This window comes from Struthio camelus, chromosome 31 (assembly GCF_040807025.1).
Source record: "Struthio camelus isolate bStrCam1 chromosome 31, bStrCam1.hap1, whole genome shotgun sequence".
Taxonomy (NCBI): domain Eukaryota; kingdom Metazoa; phylum Chordata; class Aves; order Struthioniformes; family Struthionidae; genus Struthio; species Struthio camelus.
The window spans coordinates 3,310,040-3,331,102 of record NC_090972.1 but is presented as its reverse complement, the minus strand read 5'-3'; the positions used below and the strand labels follow the sequence as shown (position 1 = coordinate 3,331,102).

Here is a 21,063-nt window from a genome sequence, read left to right as displayed (position 1 = left end):
ATAGTACACTATGGTTCGTTCAGTAGCCAAATGCCTTGTCATCTAATTAGTGACGTGCATGAATGGATGAAGGAGATTCCCACTGTCCCTACCTACTCTCCAGTGAAACCACAGCCAAGGGAGCGGGCTTGGCGGAACCAGCGGGGAAAGGAGACCCTGTTGAGCTTGACTCTAGTCTGGCGCTGTGAAGAGACATGAGAGGCGGGAGTAACTATGACTCTCTGAAGACAGGACCATAGTTACTGACTGGGCTGAGCTGCGGAGGCAACACCTCCTCGTGGTCCCGCTGGATGCCCAGTCGTGGGTAACCAAGTTTGCCTCTGCCCCAGGGTGCGGTCTTATAGCTGCTTCCTGCCTATCGACTGGCTTCACCGACCACTCGATAGTTCCTCGAGGTGAATCAAAATTTCAACTGCTAAGTAACTGGCTTACTTGCAGTCCAGAGCCCTTGGCCTAGGGGCTGCTTTCAGGCATGCCAGTTGACCTTGGGGGACTGGTTCTTCTGCTGTATACCGAAGCCCCGTAGTCATGTTCGACAACCTAGTAAGACCTTGGGTTGTCAATTTTGTTTCCGTGGGCACCCAGACAGGTGAGTTTCCTGTTGATGTCACTGCCGTCAGGCCGGTGACTTTAACATTGAATGGGTGGCCTGCTGTGTTGCAGAATTTGACGTTCTATAACGCGGATTATGACCCTTGGGATGGGACTATTCCCGGACCAAGTCTCGATTGCGTGAAAGATCTGCCAGAGGTTTATGAGGCTCTGGAATCCCCTGTCGTTTCGCCCCTGGTAGGCTGGGCTGATGAAGCCCGGGGGGAGGTGGCGGCAGGAGCGGTCCTGGAGTCTCCCTCTCGCAAGGCAATCTTACCGGCTTTGGCGACCCCTATCCTTGACTCTGGGGCGGGGGCGAGCAGCTGACGGTGGCACGCCGGTTGTGAAGATCCCAGATGAACATCCAGCATGTCCATGCTGTGGAGTCAAGGTAGGGAAAATCGCGGCGTTGACCGAACATCTGCAGAGAGCCCACGGTCGGCGACGAGTGCTATTTCAGTGTTCCCGGTGTGGGAGGCTGAATGAGAAACATCATAGCGTTGCCTGCCGCTTCCCGAGGTGCCGCGGAACCCTGGGGGAAGTAAAAGAGGAAGAAGCCTCGGAGGCCCCCCTCCCATGGAACTGTGAGGAATGCGACCGGGCGTTCAAGACGAAGAGCGGCCTTTCCCAACACAAACGTCTCGTTCACCCGAAGACTAGGAACAGGGAAAGGATTGAGGCGTCTCGCGCAAAAGGAAAGGGATTGCGGGGTATGCATAGGAGCGTTTGGTCGCAGGAAGAGACGGCTCTGCTAAGGGAGTTGCAACAGAGGTTTAGAGAGGCACGAAACATCAATAAGCGGATTTCTGAGCATTTGCCCACAAAATCGGCAAAGCAGATCAGCGATAAGAGACGGCAGCTGGCGGCTGGTGCCAAGGGACTCCCATCGCCGAGAAGAGCTGTAAGTTCGTGCGAAGGGGAGGCACCGGCTGAGAGAGCGAGGATTGAAACGCTTAGGATGGAATATAGGAAGATTATTGCGGAAAAGGTTCGAGGGGCTTCCCTCACCCCTGGTCAGAAGATTGCGTTTAGCGGGTATTGGAGGGTGTGGAGGAAGACCTCCGGGACATCGTAGAGGAAACGGAGGAGTGGTGGACGCAGCTGGTGGGATGTACCGCCGCAGTGAGACTGAAACATCGGAGGAAGTACCGAGCGAAACCCGCGCCGGAAAAAGCGGAGAGGAGGTGGATGAAGAACACGGCGGTGAGAAGAAGGCTGTTCTGCAGAACGATTTTAATACCGAAATCCGCTGATCCTAGTCTGTGAGTAGACATTAACCACTGGCGGCCCCTTACCATCGGGTCAGGTGGATCCTTGGGTGGGTCTCTCCCATCCGGAGCTGCTGGAGAAGCTGAGCACATGGGTTAAGAACAATGGGATAGCCCCGCTTAAACCGCTCCAGAAGGTGGAGATCTTGAGGACCTATGTCATCCCACGGCTGCTATATGCAGCAATTCAGGCTGGTGTCAACGCCACTTATCTCCACTCCCTGGACCTGATGGTAAGATCTGCGGTGAGGAGATGGCTTCACTTACCTTCCAGTACTTGTGATGCCATCTTATATGCCAGCTACAAGGACGGCGGTCTCGGAATCGCGCGGCTGGCGAGCCAGATTCTGAACATCCAGGCTCGTCGGCTCCATCGTGTCGCCCAGTCCTCCGATGACATCACGAGGACCGTGGTCCTCGGGGAAGGCATCCAGAAGGAGTTTGAGAAGGTGTGGATTGCCGCAGGAGGAAGGGCGGACAAGATTCTGCTCATCGGGGAGGAGTCCCCCTTGGTCATCTCCGCTGCCCTGGAAGGTGACGAGACGAGATCCGAAGGGGAAACTCCTGCTCCCAGGGTCATCTACCCTGTTCCTAGTAAACGGAGAAAGAAAGAACTCGAGAACTGGGCCAATCTAATATCTCAAGGCCACGGCATCAGGAACTTTGAAAACGATGCCATTAGTAATGATTGGCTGGTTCATTACCGGGGCATTCCTCATAGGAAGTTAATAACAGCGTTACAGCTTCGAGCCAACGTCTATCCCACTCGCCAGTATTTGGCTCGGGGCTTGGGCGAGGGTGTCCCTAAGGGGTGCAGGCATTGTCCTGCAGAGTGGCAGACTTGCGCCCACATCATCGGCTACTGTCCTGCTGTGCAAGACGCCCGGATTAAGAGACATAACGTCTTGCGTGGTTTGCTGGCGGAGGAAGCCAAGAAACTGGGGTGGGAAGTATTTATTGAACCCCACCTCAGGGGACGCGACAACGAGTTCCTCAAGCCAGATTTGATTGTTGTAAAAGAGGGCGGGGCGAGGGTGGTGGATGTTACTGTCCGTTTCGAAAGTAATTTGTCAACTTTAGGTGACGCAGCAGGAGAGAAAGTCTGAAAATACCAACACTTGGACGAACAAGTCAGAAGCTTGACAAGAGCTGGGGAGGTCCAATTCCTAGGGTTTCCGCTTGGAGCAAGAGGGAAGTGGTATGCTGGCAATGACGCTCTCCTCGCCGACCTTGGACTCTCCGGAAGCCGCATGAAGAAGATAGCGAGGCTCTTCTCGCGGACAGCTCTCCTATCTTCTGTGGATATACTACACATCTTTGCGAGTAAAGGTAAGATGTGTTAGTTTTAATTTGATATGACTAATTGTACGCCTTCTTCGGAAAGGCAACAGTAAAATTCTTCACACAGACGACTGAGCTTGCTCTGTCTTCTGTACCTGCTGAATTTTGCTCTTGCCCAGCTCCCTATGTGGTCGAGCTTTACCTTTGGGACTGTGTGATCTCGTCCCCTAATGACCACTAATCTTGACATGGGCGGACGGGCCGCCCGTCATCTCAACCCGGAAAAGGTGCCCTAGAGTTTCTATGGTTCGTAAAATAGCCAAATGCCTCGTCATCTAATTAGTGACGCGCATGGATAGATGAAGGAGATTCCCACTGTCCCTACCTACTCTCCAGTGAAACCACAGCCAAGGGAGCGGGCTTGGCGGAACCAGCGGGGAAAGGAGACCCTGTTGAGCTTGACTCTAGTCTGGCGCTGTGAAGGGACATGAGAGGCGGGAGTAACTATGACTCTCTGAAGACAGGACCATAGTTACTGACTGGGCTGAGCTGCGGAGGCAACACCTCCTCGTGGTCCCGCTGGATGCCCAGTCGTGGGTAACCAAGTTTGCCTCTGCCCCAGTGTGCAGTGTTATAGCTGCTTCCTCCCTATCGACTGGCTTCACCGACCACTCGATAGTTCCTCGAGGTGAATCAAAATTTCAACTGCTAAGTAACTGGCTTACTTGCAGTCCAGAGCCCTTGGCCTAGGGGCTGCTTTCAGGCATGCCAGTTGACCTTGGGGGACTGGTTCTTCTGCTGTATACCGAAGCCCCGTAGTCATGTTCGACAACCTAGTAAGACCTTGGGTTGTCAATTTTGTTTCCGTGGGCACCCAGACAGGTGAGTTTCCTGTTGATGTCACTGCCGTCAGGCCGGTGACTTTAACATTGAATGGGTGGCCTGCTGTGTTGCAGAATTTGACGTTCTATAACGCGGATTATGACCCTTGGGATGGGACTATTCCCGGACCAAGTCTCGATTGCGTGAAAGATCTGCCAGAGGTTTATGAGGCTCTGGAATCCCCTGTCGTTTTGCCCCTGGTAGGCTGGGCTGATGAAGCCCGGGGGGAGGTGGCGGCAGGAGCGGTCCTGGAGTCTCCCTCTCGCAAGGCAATCTTACCGGCTTTGGCGACCCCTATCCTTGACTCTGGGGCGGGGGCGAGCAGCTGACGGTGGCACGCCGGTTGTGAAGATCCCAGATGAACATCCAGCATGTCCATGCTGTGGAGTCAAGGTAGGGAAAATCGCGGCGTTGACCGAACATCTGCAGAGAGCCCACGGTCGGCGACGAGCGCTATTTCAGTGTTCCCGGTGTAGGAAGCTGAATGAGAAACATCATAGCATTGCCTGCCGCTTCCCGAGGTGCCGCGGAACCCTGGGGGAAGTGCAAGAGGAAGAAGCCTCGGAGGCCCCTCTCCCATGGAACTGTGAGGAATGCGACCGGGCGTTCAAGACGAAGAGCGGCCTTTCCCAACACAAACGTCTCGTTCACCCGAAGACTAGGAACAGGGAAAGGATTGAGGCGTCTTGCACGAAGGGAAAGGGATTGCAGGGTATGCATAGGAGCGTTGGGTCGGAGGAAGAGAGGGCTCTGCTGAGGGAGCTGGAACAGAGGTTCAGAGAGGCACGAAACATCAATAAGTGGATTTCTGAGCATTTGCCCACAAAATCGGCAAAGCAGATCAGCGATAAGAGACGGCAGCTGGCGGCTGGTGCCAAGGGACTCCCATCGCCGAGAAGAGCTGTAAGTTCGTGCGAAGGGGAGGCACCGGCTGAGAGAGCGAGGATTGAAACGCTTAGGATGGAATATAGGAAGATTATTGCGGAAAAGGTTCGAGGGGCTTCCCTCACCCCTGGTCAGAAGAGCATGTTTGAGAGGGCGTTGGAGGGTGTGGAGGAAGACCTCCGGGACATCGTTGAGGAAACGTCGGAGGAGTGGTTGACGCAGCTGGTGGGACGTACCGCCGCAGTGAGACTGAAACATCGGAGGAAGTACCGAGCGAAACCCGCGCCGGAAAAAGCGGAGAGGAGGTGGATGAAGAACAGGGCGCTGAGAAGAGGCCTGTACCTGAGATACCAGCGGCTTTTTGAGCTCGATCGTAGGAAGCTCGCTGGTATCATTTTGGATAACATCGAATGTATCAAGTGTCCCCTCCTGGATGGTTGTGCTCTATTGCACGTTCAGAAGGAAGTGGGAGGAGGTCGGCCCCTTCGCTGCTCTCAGTCCTTTCCATAGTGCGGGAGAGGCGGACAACTCTGCATTCAAGAAGATGATCTCCCCTGCGGAGGTCCGGAAGAACATCGCGGAAATGAATAAGAGCTCCGCCCTGGGCCCGGGTGGGTTGACTTTGGGAGATGTTGTCAAACTAGACCCCCCAAGGCACCCAGTTAGCTGAATTGTTCAACTTGTGGCTGCTGGCCGGGAAGATTCCTGATGGAATCAAAGAATGTAGAACTATTTTAATACCTAAGTCTGCTGACCTTAGCTTATGAGGGGACATTAACAACTGGCGGCCCATCACCATCGGGTCGGTTATTTTGCGTCTGTTCTCTCGAATTTTGACGGCACGCCTGCGACGAGCATGTCCAATTAACAGCCGCCAAAGGGGTTTTATTTCAGCCCCGGGCTGCGTGGAAAATCTGAAGCTCCTCCAGATGCTCATCAAGCACACCAAGAGAGATCATAAGGCGTTAGCAGTGGTCTTTGTGGACTTGGCGAAAGCCTTTGACTCTGTCCACCATCGACACATCCTTCGAGTCCTCGAGCAAAAAGGCATGGATGATCATGTAATCAGTATCATCGCCAATATGTATTCCAACTGCCTGACTCGGCGGGAGGTGGGGGAAGCGTCCTGCGAGGGTATTAAGATCCTCACCGGGGTGAAACAAGGAGATCCAATGTCCCCGCTTCTGTTCAACCTCTCAGTGGACCCGTTGTTATGTAGCTTGGAAGATTCTAAGAACGGATTTAAGTACGGCGATCGCTCTGTGTCATCTTTGGCGTTCGCGGATCATCTAGTCCTTCTGGGTGACTCGTGGGAGGGCGTGGAGAAGAATAGTAGAGCGGTTGAGGAGTTTTGTCATCTGTCCGGGCTACGTGTGCAAGCGAAGAAATGCCACGGATTTATGATCAGGCCCACAAAAGACTCTTTCACGATTAACACCTGTGATACTTGGACGATCGGTGGCATCCCGCTCAATATGATCGAGCCCGGCAGCTCCGAGAAGTATTTGGGCCTGGGGGTGGATCCTTGGGTGGGTCCCTCCCGTCCGGAGCTGCAAGAGAAGCTGAGCACATGGGTTAAGAACATTGGCGTAGCCCCACTTAAACCGCTCCAGAAGGTGGAGATCTTGAGGACCTATGCGATTCCACGGCTGCTATATGCAGCAGATCAGGCCGGGGTGAACGCCTCTTATCTCCATTCCCTGCACCTGATGGTGAGGTCCGCGGTGAAGAGCTGGCTTTGCTTACCTTCCAGTACTTGCGATGCCATCTTGTACGCCAGCTACAAGGACGGCGGTCTCGGAATCGTGTGGCTGGCGAGCCAGATTCCAAACGTTCAGGCGCGCCGGCTGCACCGAGTCGCGCGGTCCTCCCATGTCATCACGAGGACAGTGGTCCTCGCAGAAGGCACCCAGAAGGAGTTCGAGAGGGTATGGATTGCCGCGGGAGGAAGGGCCGACAAGATTCCGGTTATTGGGGAGGAGTCCCCTATGGTCATCTCCGCTGCCCTGGAAGGTGACGAGACAAAGGCCGAAAGGGAAGTTCCAGCTCCCACGGTCCTCTATCCTATTCCTAGCAAACGGAGGAAGAACGAGCTAGAGAATTGGGCCAACCTAACATCTCCAGGCCGCGGCATTACAAATGTTGAAAATGATACCATCAGTAACGATTGGCTGGTCCACAATCGGGGCATTCCTCACAGGAAGTTAACAGCAGCAATACAGCGACGTGCCAATGTCTATCCCATGCGGGAGTATTTGGCGTGAGGACTGGGAGAGGGTGTTCTGAAGGGGTGCGGGCATTGTCCAGCGGAATGGGAAGCTCGTTCTCCTATTACTGGATATTGTCCTGCTGTTCTGGACGCCCGGATTAAAAGGCATAACATCTTGTGTAGTATGCTGGCTGAGGAGGCTCAAAGGCTGGGGTGGGAGCTGTATACCTCTACTACCTCTACCTGTACCTGGCCCTGGGGAGGCCTCACTTGGGAGTACTGTGTCCAATTCTGGACTCCCCAGTACAAGAGAGACATGGCGTTCCTGGAGAGAGTCCAGCGGAGGGCTACAAAGATGATGAGGGGACTGGAGCCTCTCTCCCCTGAAGAAAGGCTGAGAGAGCTGGGCCTGTTCAGCCTGGAGAAGAGAAGACTGAGAGGCGATCTCATCAATGTCTACAAGTATCTGAAGGGAGGGTGTCGAGAGGATGGGGCCACACTCCTCTCCGTGGTGCCCAGTGACAGGACGAGAGGCAACGGGCACAAACTGAAACACAGGCAGTTCCAAAAACTTCTTGACTGGGAGGGTGACTGAGCACTGGAAGAGGTTGCCCAGAGAGGCTGTGGAGTCTCCTTCGCTGCAGATACTCAAAACCCGTCTGGACACGATCCTGGGCAATGTGCTCTAGAGGACCCTGCTTGAGCAGCGGGGGTTGGACTCGATGATCTCCGGAGGTCCCTCTCCTTCACTGGAGATAGTCAAAACCTGCCTGGATGCAATCCTGGGAAACGTGCTCTAGAGGACCCTGCTTGAGCAGCGGGGGTTGGACTAGATGATCTCTGGAGGTCCCTTCCAACCTAAACCATTCTTTGATTCTGTGAGGCCTAAACCCGAAGCTGCTCCCCCAAAGCCCCTAACCGTCCAGCCCTCTTGTCAGCCTAGCTCAAAGGCATTTGTAGCCTGGGAGGCAGAGCAAGCTCAAGTGCTCAAGTTAAGGGCGAGGGGCAGCGCAGGAGGGCTGAGAGGTTGTGGGAGGATGGAGAAAGAGGCAGGTTGGAGGGAGAGCGCGGAGAGCGCTTGGTTGTTGACAGAAAGTTCCCTTCTGTTTCAGCACGTGGCTGCCCGGGGGGAAGAGGACAGCTGTGAGGACATGAAGGGCTTCCTCATCTGGGACAGAGCGGACCTCTCCAAGAGCATCTCTGCAATACAAAGCAATCTCTTCAGTTCAGTACCTGAATGCTGGGCTCTTCTTCCAAAGCTGGAGTCACAAATGTTGCCAAGGAATGGTGTCCTTTTAGGGAAGGAGGGTGAGATTCAGGGCTTCCTTGTTGGGCCGTCTGTCCATGGAGACGGTGAATGATCCCAGAGTTACCTCCTGAGGCTGGGCCGCATGTGGTTGGGCTGGTGGCAGACGACCATCCCCCTGGAGAGGAAACAAGGCGCCAGGAGAGCTCAGAGCATTTCTGGGAACAGGAGACAGTGGGAGTGGGCATTGAGTGGAGCCTCACAACACAAGAGACCATTCAAGGTAGTCTCTGAGCGATAAGAGCAAATCAACAAATCTCTGCAATCCTAGGAGAGGCAGTGGAGATCCTACTAGGAGGCTCAGGGAAGGGAGCCTGCAGAGTCATCCATGGCACCCTCTTTGAAACGCCATAGGCTAGGCCCAGTGCAGCCCCATCACACATCTTGTGCCCTTGGCAATGCTCCCACAGCCATAGGAAATGGGAGGCGGGGACTGCCAGCAGCATGATAACCATCCTCTTGGGTCTGCTTTGTGCTCTGACAAGCATGGCCGCTGTGGACTTTCCCCATGGCCTCCTGGCACCACTGTTGTCTCTCTCTGCTGAGCAGCAGTGCCTGCACAGAGCCCTGCAGGGCGCGCAGGGCAGGGGGTCCTGGAATGGCTGGCCAGCCCAGCATGGACACCCTCACCTGGGGAGAGGCTCTGTCTGGGGAGCAAGGAGGTGTCTGGAGGGGAGCAAGGGGGCGGTGGTGAGTGGGACAGGAGGGAATGAGAAAGAGAATCCCGTTTCTGCATCCACCAGCTTGGGGAAGGCTGCTCTGTCAGTGGAGCAGCACGAGCTGCCTGAAGAGCCCCCAGGGCCAGGGCTCTTGCGCTGCCCAGAAGAGAAGGGCTGGCACGGAGGTGCCATAGGCAGCCTTGGGAATAGGGACTATCCTGGAAAGGAGAAGAGGGGAGAAAGGGAGTCACTAGCTTCTGTTTCCCTGTGCCATTGCTGGCCTCCAGCCCTGAGGCCGATGGAGAGGTTTTCACGCCCTCTTCCCTGCTCTGCTGGGCTGGGGAGAGAGCAGGGAGGTGAAGAGAGACAGCAGGCCAAACTGGTCTGGAAAGTGCCTTGGAGAGGCAAACCCCCGGGTTCAGCAGCACACTTGTGTGAAGGGGCAGGCTGGGGGCACCCACCAGTGTGCTCCTGGCTCCCACCTAGGCCTCATGAAAGCACACGAAGGGCCAGAAGAGAGGAGCCTGCTCTATGCCCTTGTTGCCCAAACACACCAGGAAAACTGCCCCAGGTCTTTTGTCAGGGAGCCAGCCCCTCACATCAGCCATTCCCAGTGCTGGCTGTTTATCCTAGTGCTGCGGGGTCACATTTGGCACGTGGCCAGCTCCATCCTCCTGCGCGGCTCATTTTTGCAATTGTGAGGACTGCCCCGAGGGCGAGGGGGTGCTTCTGCCCCCCTTGAATGCACCCTGCCCCATGTGGTGCCTGCACAGCAGGGCTGTGCAACTGCAGTCAGAGCAGCAGGGCTCAGCTGACCTAGGGTCTGGATGCAGCTGGGAGCCAGGATGCTCCTCGCTGCTCCACTTCAAAAGGGCAACTCGTCTGCACAGAGCAGGAACCAGCTCTCCAGGTGTCACGTGTCCTGGGAAGCCCTTTCGGGTGAGCAACCTTAGGACAAAGGCTGCTAGATGGCTGATTGCCCACAGGCTCATTGGGGAAGGCCGCCTGCTGTTGGTCTCACTGCCAGCCTCACTATGGCAGCTGGCAGTGTTTGCCCCAGGGCTGCCCCACACCATCACAGCCCCCAACACTGTGGGCCCAGCTCATCCCCTCTGCAGGAAGCTTCTGCCAGAACCATTGCCCAGCCCTGGCCCCTCCTCCCAGGCTGTGGCAGGGGTGTCTCTCCCATGTCTCACCCTCACCCCAGGGACAGGTGAGGCCATTTCCCCCTGGGGAACAGGCTCCACAGAAGGGCCTCCAGGCCTGAGCCATCTCTGCCAGATCCCAGCCTCCGCGAGTGGCACCTCCGTTGCACCCATGTATCTCTAGCCTGCATGGACCTTGGCCACGTGTCATAGTCTCTGTCTCCAGCCCTGCCTCTCCCTGCATCTTGTATTGCTCCTGACTGGTGGAGCAGAAAATCCCACCATTCCCTGACGGGATTCTGGACTTGACACTTGTTCAACTGGTTATCCACCTGGAACCCCAGCTGTGGACTTTCAGCAAAGATGTGTTCTAGGCACTCGGCCCTAGCCAGTCCGCTCCTGCTTCAGCAAATTATTCCCACCCCTGAGGCAGGAATTTGCAGCTGCCTTGCTTGAAATAAGTGAGGCGCCCATCAGCCCATTTCTGCAGCCTGTCAAGTTCCCTAAGACGAGCCATGTCAGTAGGGCCAGTTAGTGCACTCAGGGCCCTGGCAGAAGCCCCCTCTCCCAGCAAGCTGTGTCCTCAACCTTACATAGACCTGGGTTCAGGGTGTGGTTTTAGGGCTATTTCAGGGGACACTGCCTGAAAACAGGGGTGGGGAAGCGCGAAAGGGACATAGTATCAGAGACTTGTGGCAGCGTGGGCAGGTGCCAGCTGCCTATGAGCTGCCCCCAACGCTGGGCAGGCTTGGGGAGGAAAGGCCTGAGGCATTGCTGGGGAGCCCCGCAGGGCCACATGGGCTCTGGGGAAAGGCTCCAAGCTGGCTCCAGGGAGCCCCACAGGACTGGGCAGGCTTTGGGGGAAGGGTCAGAGCCAGCCCCAGAGAGCCCCACAGGGCCTGGCAGGCTCAGCGGGGAAGGGTCCAAGTTGGCTCCAGGGAGCCCCACAGGGACGGGCAGCACTGGTGGAGGGGGGCTTGGGGAGAGGGTTCACTCAAGTGCCCGTGATGGGAACCGGGGTCAGACCCCGTCCAGGGATTGCCAGGCAAGTCCCTAGTGACAAGGCAGGTCTGAGGTCAAGCTGGAAAGACAGGCCACAGGCCAGGGTGCAGATCACCAAAGGCCATGACCAGGCATAGGCATGGCTGTGATGGAGCTGCACACACATCCTCCTACAACAGCATTCAGGCAGGGACTGACCGTCCAGGCGTCAGCTTAAATGGAGCTCCTGGGCCCATAGGCACAAACTGGCTTCAACAACTAGCTACATGCCTTCTCCTCTCATTAGTGGCACACAGGAAGGAGTGAACAAGGTTCCTACTGTCCCTACCTACTATGTCCCTGCCTACTAGACAAGGTAAGAGCCTAAGTTCAAGGAAGAAGGCATCTGTTCTGGCACTGTGGTAACAAAATCCAAATTTGACGTGGCTGATGCCTTGATTCTGCTGAGTGATTCCTGGGAAGGTATGCAGAAAAGCATTTCATTAGGAGGAACCTTCTGTGAGTCCATGGGGCTTATGTCAGAGCCCTGAGTGCACTAAGAAGCCTGAATGGCCCTGAGCAGCTTCCCCTGGGCCCTGACTGGCCAAGGCCCCTGCCATGTGACCTGAGTTATGCCCCTGGGCTCCTGGTTCCCTGTCCCTTAGGGAGTGGCTGACCTTTGCTGCTCCCTCACAGCTCAAAGCTCAAGAGGGCAAACGTCACTTTTTTTTTTTTTATTAAATCTACTAAATAGCCTGTAAGCCATGGGTGCTGTTTAGTACGGGCTTGACTATGCCGGAACCAGGCAACTCTGGAAAGTATCTGGGTCTTTGTGTCAACCCCTCAACTGGATTGCCCCAACCAGAGCTGCAAGAGAAACCTGAGCCTCACCTACTGAGTGTCAGACGGGTGCTGCTAAGACCATAGCCGAAAGTTCATATCTTGAACAGGTATGCATTCCCAAGATCATTTTTCTCCCCAGCTATGTGAATTAAAAAAAAAAAACCCTATAATTTTATCTCACTGTCCATGTGGATATAAAATCCGCATGCCTCCATAACTTCAATTTAAGCATAAGAGCTAAGTTAACGACTGGCTACATCTGCCTGATTGTGTATGGGACTTTAGATTTTATTCAAGGACTTCCTCACAGGCAGGAGAAGGTGCTCATTTATGTATCTGTGTCCTTGCATGCACCATTTGGACTTTTTTTCCCCTTTTAATATGTTGGCTCTCCCCCCACCACTCATTCCTTGTCACCTGCTTGCTCATTCACATTCCCTTCTCTCCCTGGTCCTGGCTGTCCCTAAATGTCATGGCCAGCATGTCATCGGGGGCAGAGGAAGACTCCCTGACACCAGGCTGACCAGCTCCCCCCCCTCCCCCGCCACATCTCCCACCACCACCGCAAGGCACACAGCACCCACAGTGGGGCCATCCCGCATCCCCTTGCGCTTGGCTTGCCCCCAAACTCACTAGAGTGCTAGGAAAAAAACAAAACCCAAAACAAAACCCAAACCAAAAAACACCATCCCAACAGTGGCATCTCATGGTGCAGCCCAGGCCACAGCATGGGCTGCGTTTGCACAGGGCCTCCCACTTCCTCTGCATCTCCTAGGTCTCTTCACAGCACCAAACTAGAGTCAAACTCCACAGGCTCTGGCTTCTTTCCTTGCTGATTGCACCAGGCCTTTTCCCCTGGCCAGGGGCCAGCTGGAGACAGCCAGGGCCCTGCGTGCCCTAAGAGGCCTTAACTGGAAGCCTTCATTGCTCTGACCAGCCTCCCCTGGGGCCTCCACCCACTCACTCCCTCTGTCCAGGGGCTCCATTAATACTCAGCTTGGGGCCTTTCAGCCTGTGCTGGAGCTCTGGTGGGGGGGCGGGGGGTGTGTGTGCGTGCGTGCGTGCTCCAGCTCTGTTTCTCAAGTGCTGCTTGGGCTCCCTGAGAGGGCTTTGGATGGGGCTTGTTATGCTGCCTTACCTGATGAGCCCTGGGCTCTCAAGAGGACCTCCTCTGCTCTGCTGAGCTCTGTGTGGTGCTGTGGGACTTTGCCTGCTTGGTGAGCTCACTCTCTGGCCTGTGTTGTGGCCCCAGCCTGTTGACTGCTGGCTTGCTTTCCCTTCGGGTAGAGCCCTGCTCCTTCTGCTGCTTGCTACCGGTGAGCTCAGGCCACCTCCAACCCTGAGCTGAGCACCAGGAGGCCTGGCCCTGCAGTTGCATTGGGGCCTGGGCCCCGAGCGCTCCTGCAGGGTGCCTCCCCCCAGGGCCTCTGGAGTTCTCCAGGAGGCTGTGGTCAGCATGCAGAGGCACAGCACAGCCCTGCAGGCTCTGTTGGCTTCCCCTGGGCCCAGAGCATCCCTTGCTTCCCCAGCTCCCTGCACCCTTTCAGGAGCACTGAGCAAGGGACTGGGGGCTCCTCACTCAGGGCAGGCTTCTGCTTCCTCAGAGCCCTTCCCAGCACAGACCAGCCGCTCAGCAGCCATCCCCTGGCTCTCCAGGGTGGCCCTAGCCTGCCTTGCTCCCTTTATGGAGCACAAGGACCTGATTGTCCAGACCCTGAGGACCTCTCTGTGGCTTGTCAGTGTGCAGCTGTGGCTGAGGTAGCCTTGCTGGAGCTCTGGCAGGACAGTCACTCAGCTGCTGCCTGTCCACTTCCAAGGAGGAAGCTGGGTGAGGAGGATGGCCAGGGTGGCTCCTGCCCAGGGCCTCAGGCAGCTCTCAGACCTGCTTCTCACTGTGCACAGGCACCTCATGGTATGCCTGAGAGTGCCGTGGGAGCCTTGGGGGAGCTCAGCCGTGCTTTTCCTCACGCCCTCCCCCTTAGCACTCCCAAAGGAGGAGCCTATGGAGCAAGGTGCCATGCAAGCTCATCCCAGGAGCAAGAGCACAGATGGAGGGAAGGGGCATGCTTTCACTGTGTGTGGGAGGGGAGGGAGGATGGGGAGGGGGGAGGCCCCTGTGTTGTTCCTTGTCCCAGTAACCCTCCTGCTCCTCTTGGGGCTGTGTGCCCTTGAGCCTCACTTCCCCATGCCCCTTACTGCCCTCCCGCAGGGGTGCGCCATCCAAACCATTGCCCTGGTGGACTCAGGGGCTTCCCACCCTCTTGTGGCCTCTGAGTTTGTCCCGAGTGCCCATATCCTTACCTAGCCTCTGCTGACCTCTCACCACAGTCACTGCAGGAGATGGGAGCATGCTTGCACTTCCCTGTGGGAGGCTGTTACTTGGAGGGTGAGGGTCAGAGACAGCCCTGGTGGCCTCATGGAACTGTTCCCCAGCTACAGCACCGCACAGGGCTGCCCCTAGAAAGGCCCGTGTTCCTGGTGCGGTGCTGCACCACACCAGCAGTTGTCTGGCTGCATGGCTGCCATGACGGCGTCTGAAGGGAGCTGTCTGCGGTGACCTCCTGTTGTGCAGTGACCAAGCAATGGAACTGCACAAGAGTGGTGCCAAGTACAGCAGCCCTGCAGCATAGTGGTGCCCTCAGCACAGCACAGCCTCAGCACCAAGGTCCCTGCCTCACTGCAGCTGCCACCAGGGCCACAGCCTGCAGCTCTGACTCCCCCAGGTGTCAAGACCATACCTTCTCCTGGACGTCCCTGGCAATGCTCCTAGGTGAGTGCAGCGACTGTGCGGATCTTTTCAGAAAGAAGGGTGCAGAAACCCTACCACTCCCTTGCTGCTGCTTTTCTCTTCTTGTTTATTTCTTTAATGTGGGGGTTGGGGGAGAAGAAAGGATGGCCCTGTGGAGATTACAGGGGGCTGAACGCCATGGGAGTAAAGAACTGGCAGCCCCGTTTCTCTTAGCAGTGCTCTTGGAATGCCTACAGGGGACTCGCTTGTTCATAAAGCTGGGCCTGCAAGACGGGCCCAGTATGTTGTCAATGATGTGCTGGAGGAATTGCTTGATGCCTGTGTTCTGGCATAACTGCCACGTGCCCTCCTGAGCTGGCAGCCCCTGCTACTGTGCAAGGGATGTAGCTGCTTTTGGCATGTGTTACCTTGTGTGGGCAGTTCTTGAGGCAGGATTATTCCTCCTGCAGCTCCCAGAAGAGCTCTCCTCTGGCAGAGGACTTCTTGGTGGACGCCAGAAGCACAAGCACCTTCTGCACAATGGAAATGGGCACTGAGCAGAGTCCCCTTCCTAGGCCACCTAGACCCCAGCTGGCCTTTTGCTGGAGAAGCAGCTGCCTCAGACCGAGCCATTGGGGCCACCATGTCCCAGAGGGTTGCCCCAAAGCAAGAACTCTACCCTTGGGCCTTCTTCTCTAGGCAGCTCCCTCCCACTGAGGGCAAGTAGGATTCTGGGGACAAGGCAGCTCTGGTGATCGAAGCTGCCTTTGAGGGGTGGCAGCACCTTCTCAAGGGAGCGGAAGAATGGACAGTGGTGCTCACCAAGCCCTGTATCTTCTCTTGCTGTTGGGGAATGAAGGGCCTCTCTCGCCAGGAGGACAACCGAGATTTGGATGCGCACCTTGCCTGTGAAGGCCCTGTGCTTTTTCCTTGCAGATGCTTCCTCACTGCCACAGCAGAGCAGGAACATCTTGCAGAAGCAACACTCCTCACTCTGCCAAATGAGCAGAATTTGCTGTGCCACAGCAAGTGACCTGCTCTTGGCACCCCGTTGTGCTGGCACAGCATGGTGCTAGCCCAGCCTCCCCTAGCCTGTGACAAGAGGATGGCTGCCTGCACTGGGGCAGGCAGATGTATAGCCTGTACAGACTGCTGTTAGCACTGCTCCTCCCTGTGCCGAGCACTCGGCCCCGGAAGTGGGGCTGCCTTTGTGTTCACCCGCCCACCTCACTGAGGAAGTGAACAAATCATCAGGGTAGTGGTATTCCACCAGTGGCCAGGCTGCAGTGTAGGTCACGCACATGCAGGGCTTCCCACTGATTCTACACCTCTCGTGTCTCTTCACAGCACCAGACTAGAGTCAGGCTCAACAGGGTCCTCTTTCCCTGCTGATTCGGCCAAGCCTGTTCCCTTGGCTGTAGTTTTGCTGGAGAGTAGGTAGGGACAGTGGGAATCTCGTTCATCCATTCATGAATGTCCCTACTTAGAGGATGAGGCATTTGGCTACTTATGGACCATGAATTTCATGACACCTTGTCCGAGTTGAGATTTGGTAGGTGGCCCATCCACCCTCGGCCAAGCCAGTGGCATGCATCATTTGGGAACAAGATCTCCGTCCCGCCTACCTCCATTCGCTCAACCACAAGGGAGCCAGGCAAGAGCAAAAGGCAATGGTACAGAAGACTGAGCCGACTCCTGTTGCCTCTGTGAAGAATTTTACTGTTGCCTTCCAAGGCGGCCTTTGAATAACTTAAGTCACAGCCGTTAATTTAGGCAGTTCAGTAAATCCACACTTACCTCTCCTGGTAAAGACGTGGAAGATGTGAACTGAGGAGAAGAGAGCTCTTGGAGAGAAGAGCATTGCCACCTCTTTTGGCAGCTGGTGGAGAGCCCCAGGTTGGCCAAGAACCCATCGTTGCCCTTGAACTACTTCCCTGGAGAGCTGACTGGGAAGCCCAGGATCTCCACTTCTTCCCTGGTCATCATCCTCTTCAGCTGCTCCCTCAGGCGCTGAGAGTTTTGCGCCTTCTCTGCCATTGCCTCACCTAAAGATGACAAGACACTCTCAGAATGGACAGTCACGTCCACCACGTTGCCCTGAGATCCCTTAACCACGACCCAACCTGGCTGGAAGAGTTTGTTGTTATTATCTCTGATGTTGGGCTCTAAATAGGGTCTGCGCTGTGAGTCGGCCGGGTGAGGGTGGGAGGAGGAGGCCGCTACACCGGTAGCGGCCCCAGGTAGGGGGGGCAGAAGCCGGGTCGGGCAGAGCGAGGCAGGCGCGCCGGATGGCGGAGTGCCGGGGCAGGGCGGGGGGGAGGGAAGGAAGGGTGCCGCCGACGGCCACGGCGGGAGACTGAGAGCACCGGCCAGGGAGGAGAAGGGATGCCCGGCCCCTCCGGCAGCACACCCAGCTGCCCCCCGGGTCGCATCGGGCCGCCCGAGTCTTTTAACCCCCGCCCGGCTCTCCGACCGAGAACCCTCGGGCCCGGAGCCCGGGGCCCATGGCCATCCCTACCCGGCGGGGGGGGGGGCCGCTACCGGTGGCTGTGGTGGCCGGAGGCCTCCTGCTCCCACCCCCGCCTGGCCAACTCACAGCAAAGAACTAGCGGCTAATCCCACCCCCTGGTCTCTTGCCCTGAAGGCCTGGAGCAGGCTCTAGCCCTCAGCCCCACTCAAACCCAAAGTCTTATTCCTCAAATCTAGCCCCTACCCCAAACTCTGAGCACAAACCCCAAGCCCAGCACTCCAGCAGAACCCACAGACTTCTCCATAATCCCACTAAGCACACAGCCCAAAGCCTGTGCTGACGCCTGAAGCCTAAGGACTGAGCTGCTCCCTCACAGCCCCTATCCATCCAGGCATCTTGTAAGCCTAGCTGGAAGGTGTTTGGAGACTAGGAGGCAGAGGACGGGCAGGGCCTGTGGGGTGCCGGAGTGAAAGCCCGTGGAGATGAGACAGGGTGCTGCAGGAAGCTGCGTGGTGAGGAGCATCAGGCTGGCCTGGCGAGGTGCTCAAGTGAAAGGCAAAGGGCAGCCCAGGCAGGCAGAGAGGTTGGGGAGCCGGTGGCCAGTGGTGGGGCTATGTCTATAACTTTGCATCAGCGACAGCACTGGAGAAAAAGGCATTTGCCAGCTCTAATACCACATGCTAGCGTCCTAGTCTGGTGGCCAGCCATCCCATGAGGGACACCAGATCGGGCACAGCCGCCGTTAACATGGGAGCTACTCGGTACATGGCGGTAACGCACTGTCATTCCCCAGGAACCAGCCTTGTTTTTCAGTGGCCCCAGAGGGCTACTGAAGACACTGAAGACAGGCGAGCGAAAGCTGCTGTCCTGGGCTGGTGGCTCGCATCCCGTGCCTTCTGCAGGCCGGGCAGTAGGTGTCGCTGGTTCTTCTCGTTTCTCCTTAGGCTCCTGGCCGAGCTTCCCCACCCCGGTGCGCTTAGGGCGCGGCTCCGGCTGAGGCTGCAGCCGTCGCTCGAGCAGCTCTGCGACGGGTTTGCCATCTCCCTCCCCCGTGGTCTGCCCGCTCGCCGCAGGTCTGGGAACATAGTGCCGCGACTCGCCCTTTCTTGCTGTGTCACCTTTTCCTGGGCCTGTTTCCCAACTTCCTATCTCAGCTGACAGAGGACAGACCCCTCTGCTACCTGAGAGAGCAGCGCTGTGACTTCCCCAACCATACCCGTCCCCCCACCAAGCTTAGGGAGCACCATAACGTTCAGATTGGAGGGAGAGGGGGAACCAGAGCGGGGAAGGGCACTTTGCAGCATCTTACTTTGGACCATTTTGCGCATGGGGATCTTTGGTAAACTGCTGGGAATAGATTCCAGACAACATTGCTAATTGCCGCAGCTGGTTTATTTCTGCTAAGATAGGAGTCCTCTCAGTGAGCCCATCATTAAATGTCTGCTCAGTCAGGCTAGTTAAACGCACCACAGTTCATCAGCCAGTTCATCAGAGGGGGGGATTGGTTTTTGTTTTGCTGCTGCATGTTATGGAGAGTGCTTTGCAGCGTGGGCTCTTGGGGGAGACCCCCCCTCCCTCCCCCCTTCTATCAAGTTCCTCTAGGGTAAAGTAAACCGCATTTGCCCCATCATCCCACAGCCTGAACAGCAATTCTAATAACCCTTCTCAGGGCTTCTACTGATAGCGTCCCTGCATGTCCTGTAGCTCTGATGCTTTAAAATCACAACTAGTGGCAGCCCCTTGCCTATTGGCTGCGTTTGGTCCGGTAAGCTGCTGCTCTACCACTGGCCGGGCAGCTACCTCCTCTTCATGCTCCCAATTATTTGGAGCATTATCTGGAGCTTCTGGACCCCCATCGTCTTTTCACACCAGTGCCCGAACAACCAGGGGATGGACATCTCAGCTCCCCCCTTGTCACCGAGGACAGCGATTTGCAAGGTGGGCGATCTGCAATGCAGACAGCCATAAAGGCACATCCCTGCTGCAGCTTTTCAGCTCCATCCACAGTTGTGGTTCCCACCTCCTGGGTCAGCTGGCAAGCCTCCTTAGCGGCTTGGAGATCACTTTCCAACTGCCCAGTGTGTGGGCGCTGCACTAACGATGCCTTATCCAAGGGTGCGGAGTGCAGCCAGTAAGATCCCCCCCAGATCCCCTGCTGCCTTTCCCTCCACCCGCCTTTTCCCTCCTCCAGCTTTTTCCAGTCAGAGTTTGGAGAGCAATTCCTCTAGCCTGGCTGGGGTTACCCCCAGCTCACTTTCAAGCTGCGGCCATGCTGCCGAGGAGGCACACCCCGCTACCTTGTGAGCCGTGGGTGCCCACTGACGCGTAGCAAGCCACCTGGGGAAGCGGCTCCCCGCCTCCCCCTTGTCCTTATGTCCCCCACAGATGCATCTCCACACTGGTATCCTGCCAACTGCACCACAATGTGACCGCAAGGCAGGAAAAAGGAGGGTTGGATACAGGCACTGAGAGGCACTCCAGGCATGTGAGGGGTTCAACAAGGCAGATTAGAGAAGGACTTACCCTCCAAAGCGCACGGGGAGCCCCAGGAATAGCATTGAGAGGTCACTGCTGGGAGGCTGGAGGATGGATGGGTCGGATGCCCAGGCAGGACTCACTTTAGTGTATCCTAGGGGCCCCTTTTAGCTACTCGAGCTAGTTGCTTATCTAGACTAGGCAAGGCGTGGGTAGTTACTGCCTGTGAAGCAGCTAGACACTGTTGACAAAGCAAGATATGCATGTTTGGCCCTAGCAGGTTTTGATCAGCATGCAGAGCGCACTCCAGGGCTACTATCCCGTCCTCTGTCAGTCGCCCGACTCCTCACCAGGTCTTCCGCAGGGCTTCTCTCTGCAGCAGGGCAGGGAGGGGCAGGAGACATCCTGGGAGCTCACTGTGCACTTCTGAACAAGGGCAGAAACTCACCCAATTCCTCATGACACTCTTTCCAGGACAGAAACAAGTATGTTGAAATCAGAGTGGCAATGGTGGTCTCACCCCAAATATCCTGACTGTTTTTGGGGCAGGCCATAACTTGTGAAAGCGAGCGTGCAAAGAAACAAGGCTGAAATACACAGCCCAGCACATAATGAAAAGGACGTGGCAGGGAAGGAGCAGGGTAGGGCTCCAATTAAGTGCTTTTTGCAAGCCCAGCCTCACATGCACGGGCCCCTAAGGGCTCGACAAGGGTCTAGCCATGATTCAAGCCTAAAAAAATAAATACAATTAGATAGCCCTTCCTCTGGGTTTCAACCTTTTTGTTTCTTCTTTCCTCTCCCCCACCCCCCCACATTGCTTTCAACCTTCCTTCTCAGCTGTAACAACCTCCAGGTTAGTCTTCCTTGCGTTAGAGAAGGAAATTCTGGACTGAATTACCTTCAGTGTAGCAGAAGTCTGACTCTTGTTTAAGTGCCCTTGTAAGTGCCTAAGGCCGATGAAGCCTGCAGGCCTATCAGTGAACGCGAGCGTGCTGCGAGTGCTGAAGGTCAGCTTTCTCAATCACGGTAATAAACAAAACTGCCTTTAAACTAGGGCTGATTCCGCTAGGGCTGTGATGGATTGTGGGTTAAGAGCGCTGTCAGCGTGAGTGAGAAAGGAACTAGCAAAATGCTGTCTCCCTTCTCCTCTCCAAAAGAAAACTCTTGGGTAAACACGGAGCAAGCCCTGGGCTGTTGCAGGGAATTCTGTCTGAGTATGCAGGTCCGTGAGCACAGAGCTCGGGGCAAGCGTCTGGAAGCACACCTTGCCAGGGATTTCCCTGTGAAGGGCTCAGGTTTCTTGCTCCTGTCACTAATAAAACGCAGAAAAGAACACACCC

At 56.2% G+C, this 21,063-nt stretch overlaps 1 protein-coding gene across 1 annotated transcript in view; it reads right to left on the bottom strand.

Annotated features, from left to right (window-relative positions):
* LOC138063070 (uncharacterized) overlaps positions 1–20,353 on the bottom strand; it is a 29,359-nt gene extending 9,006 nt beyond the window's left edge. The window contains exons 1-5 of the mRNA XM_068922847.1: positions 19,772–20,353; positions 16,576–16,823; positions 8,350–8,540; positions 6,654–6,913; positions 2,127–2,450 (exon numbers count right to left, since the gene is read on the bottom strand). Coding sequence (XP_068778948.1) covers positions 2,150–2,450; positions 6,654–6,913; positions 8,350–8,540; positions 16,576–16,639 — 816 coding nt within the window. The 5' untranslated portion in view covers positions 16,640–16,823; positions 19,772–20,353 and the 3' untranslated portion in view covers positions 2,127–2,149. The remainder of the gene's footprint in view (positions 1–2,126; positions 2,451–6,653; positions 6,914–8,349; positions 8,541–16,575; positions 16,824–19,771) is intronic.
* Positions 20,354–21,063: the final 710 nt, after the last annotated feature.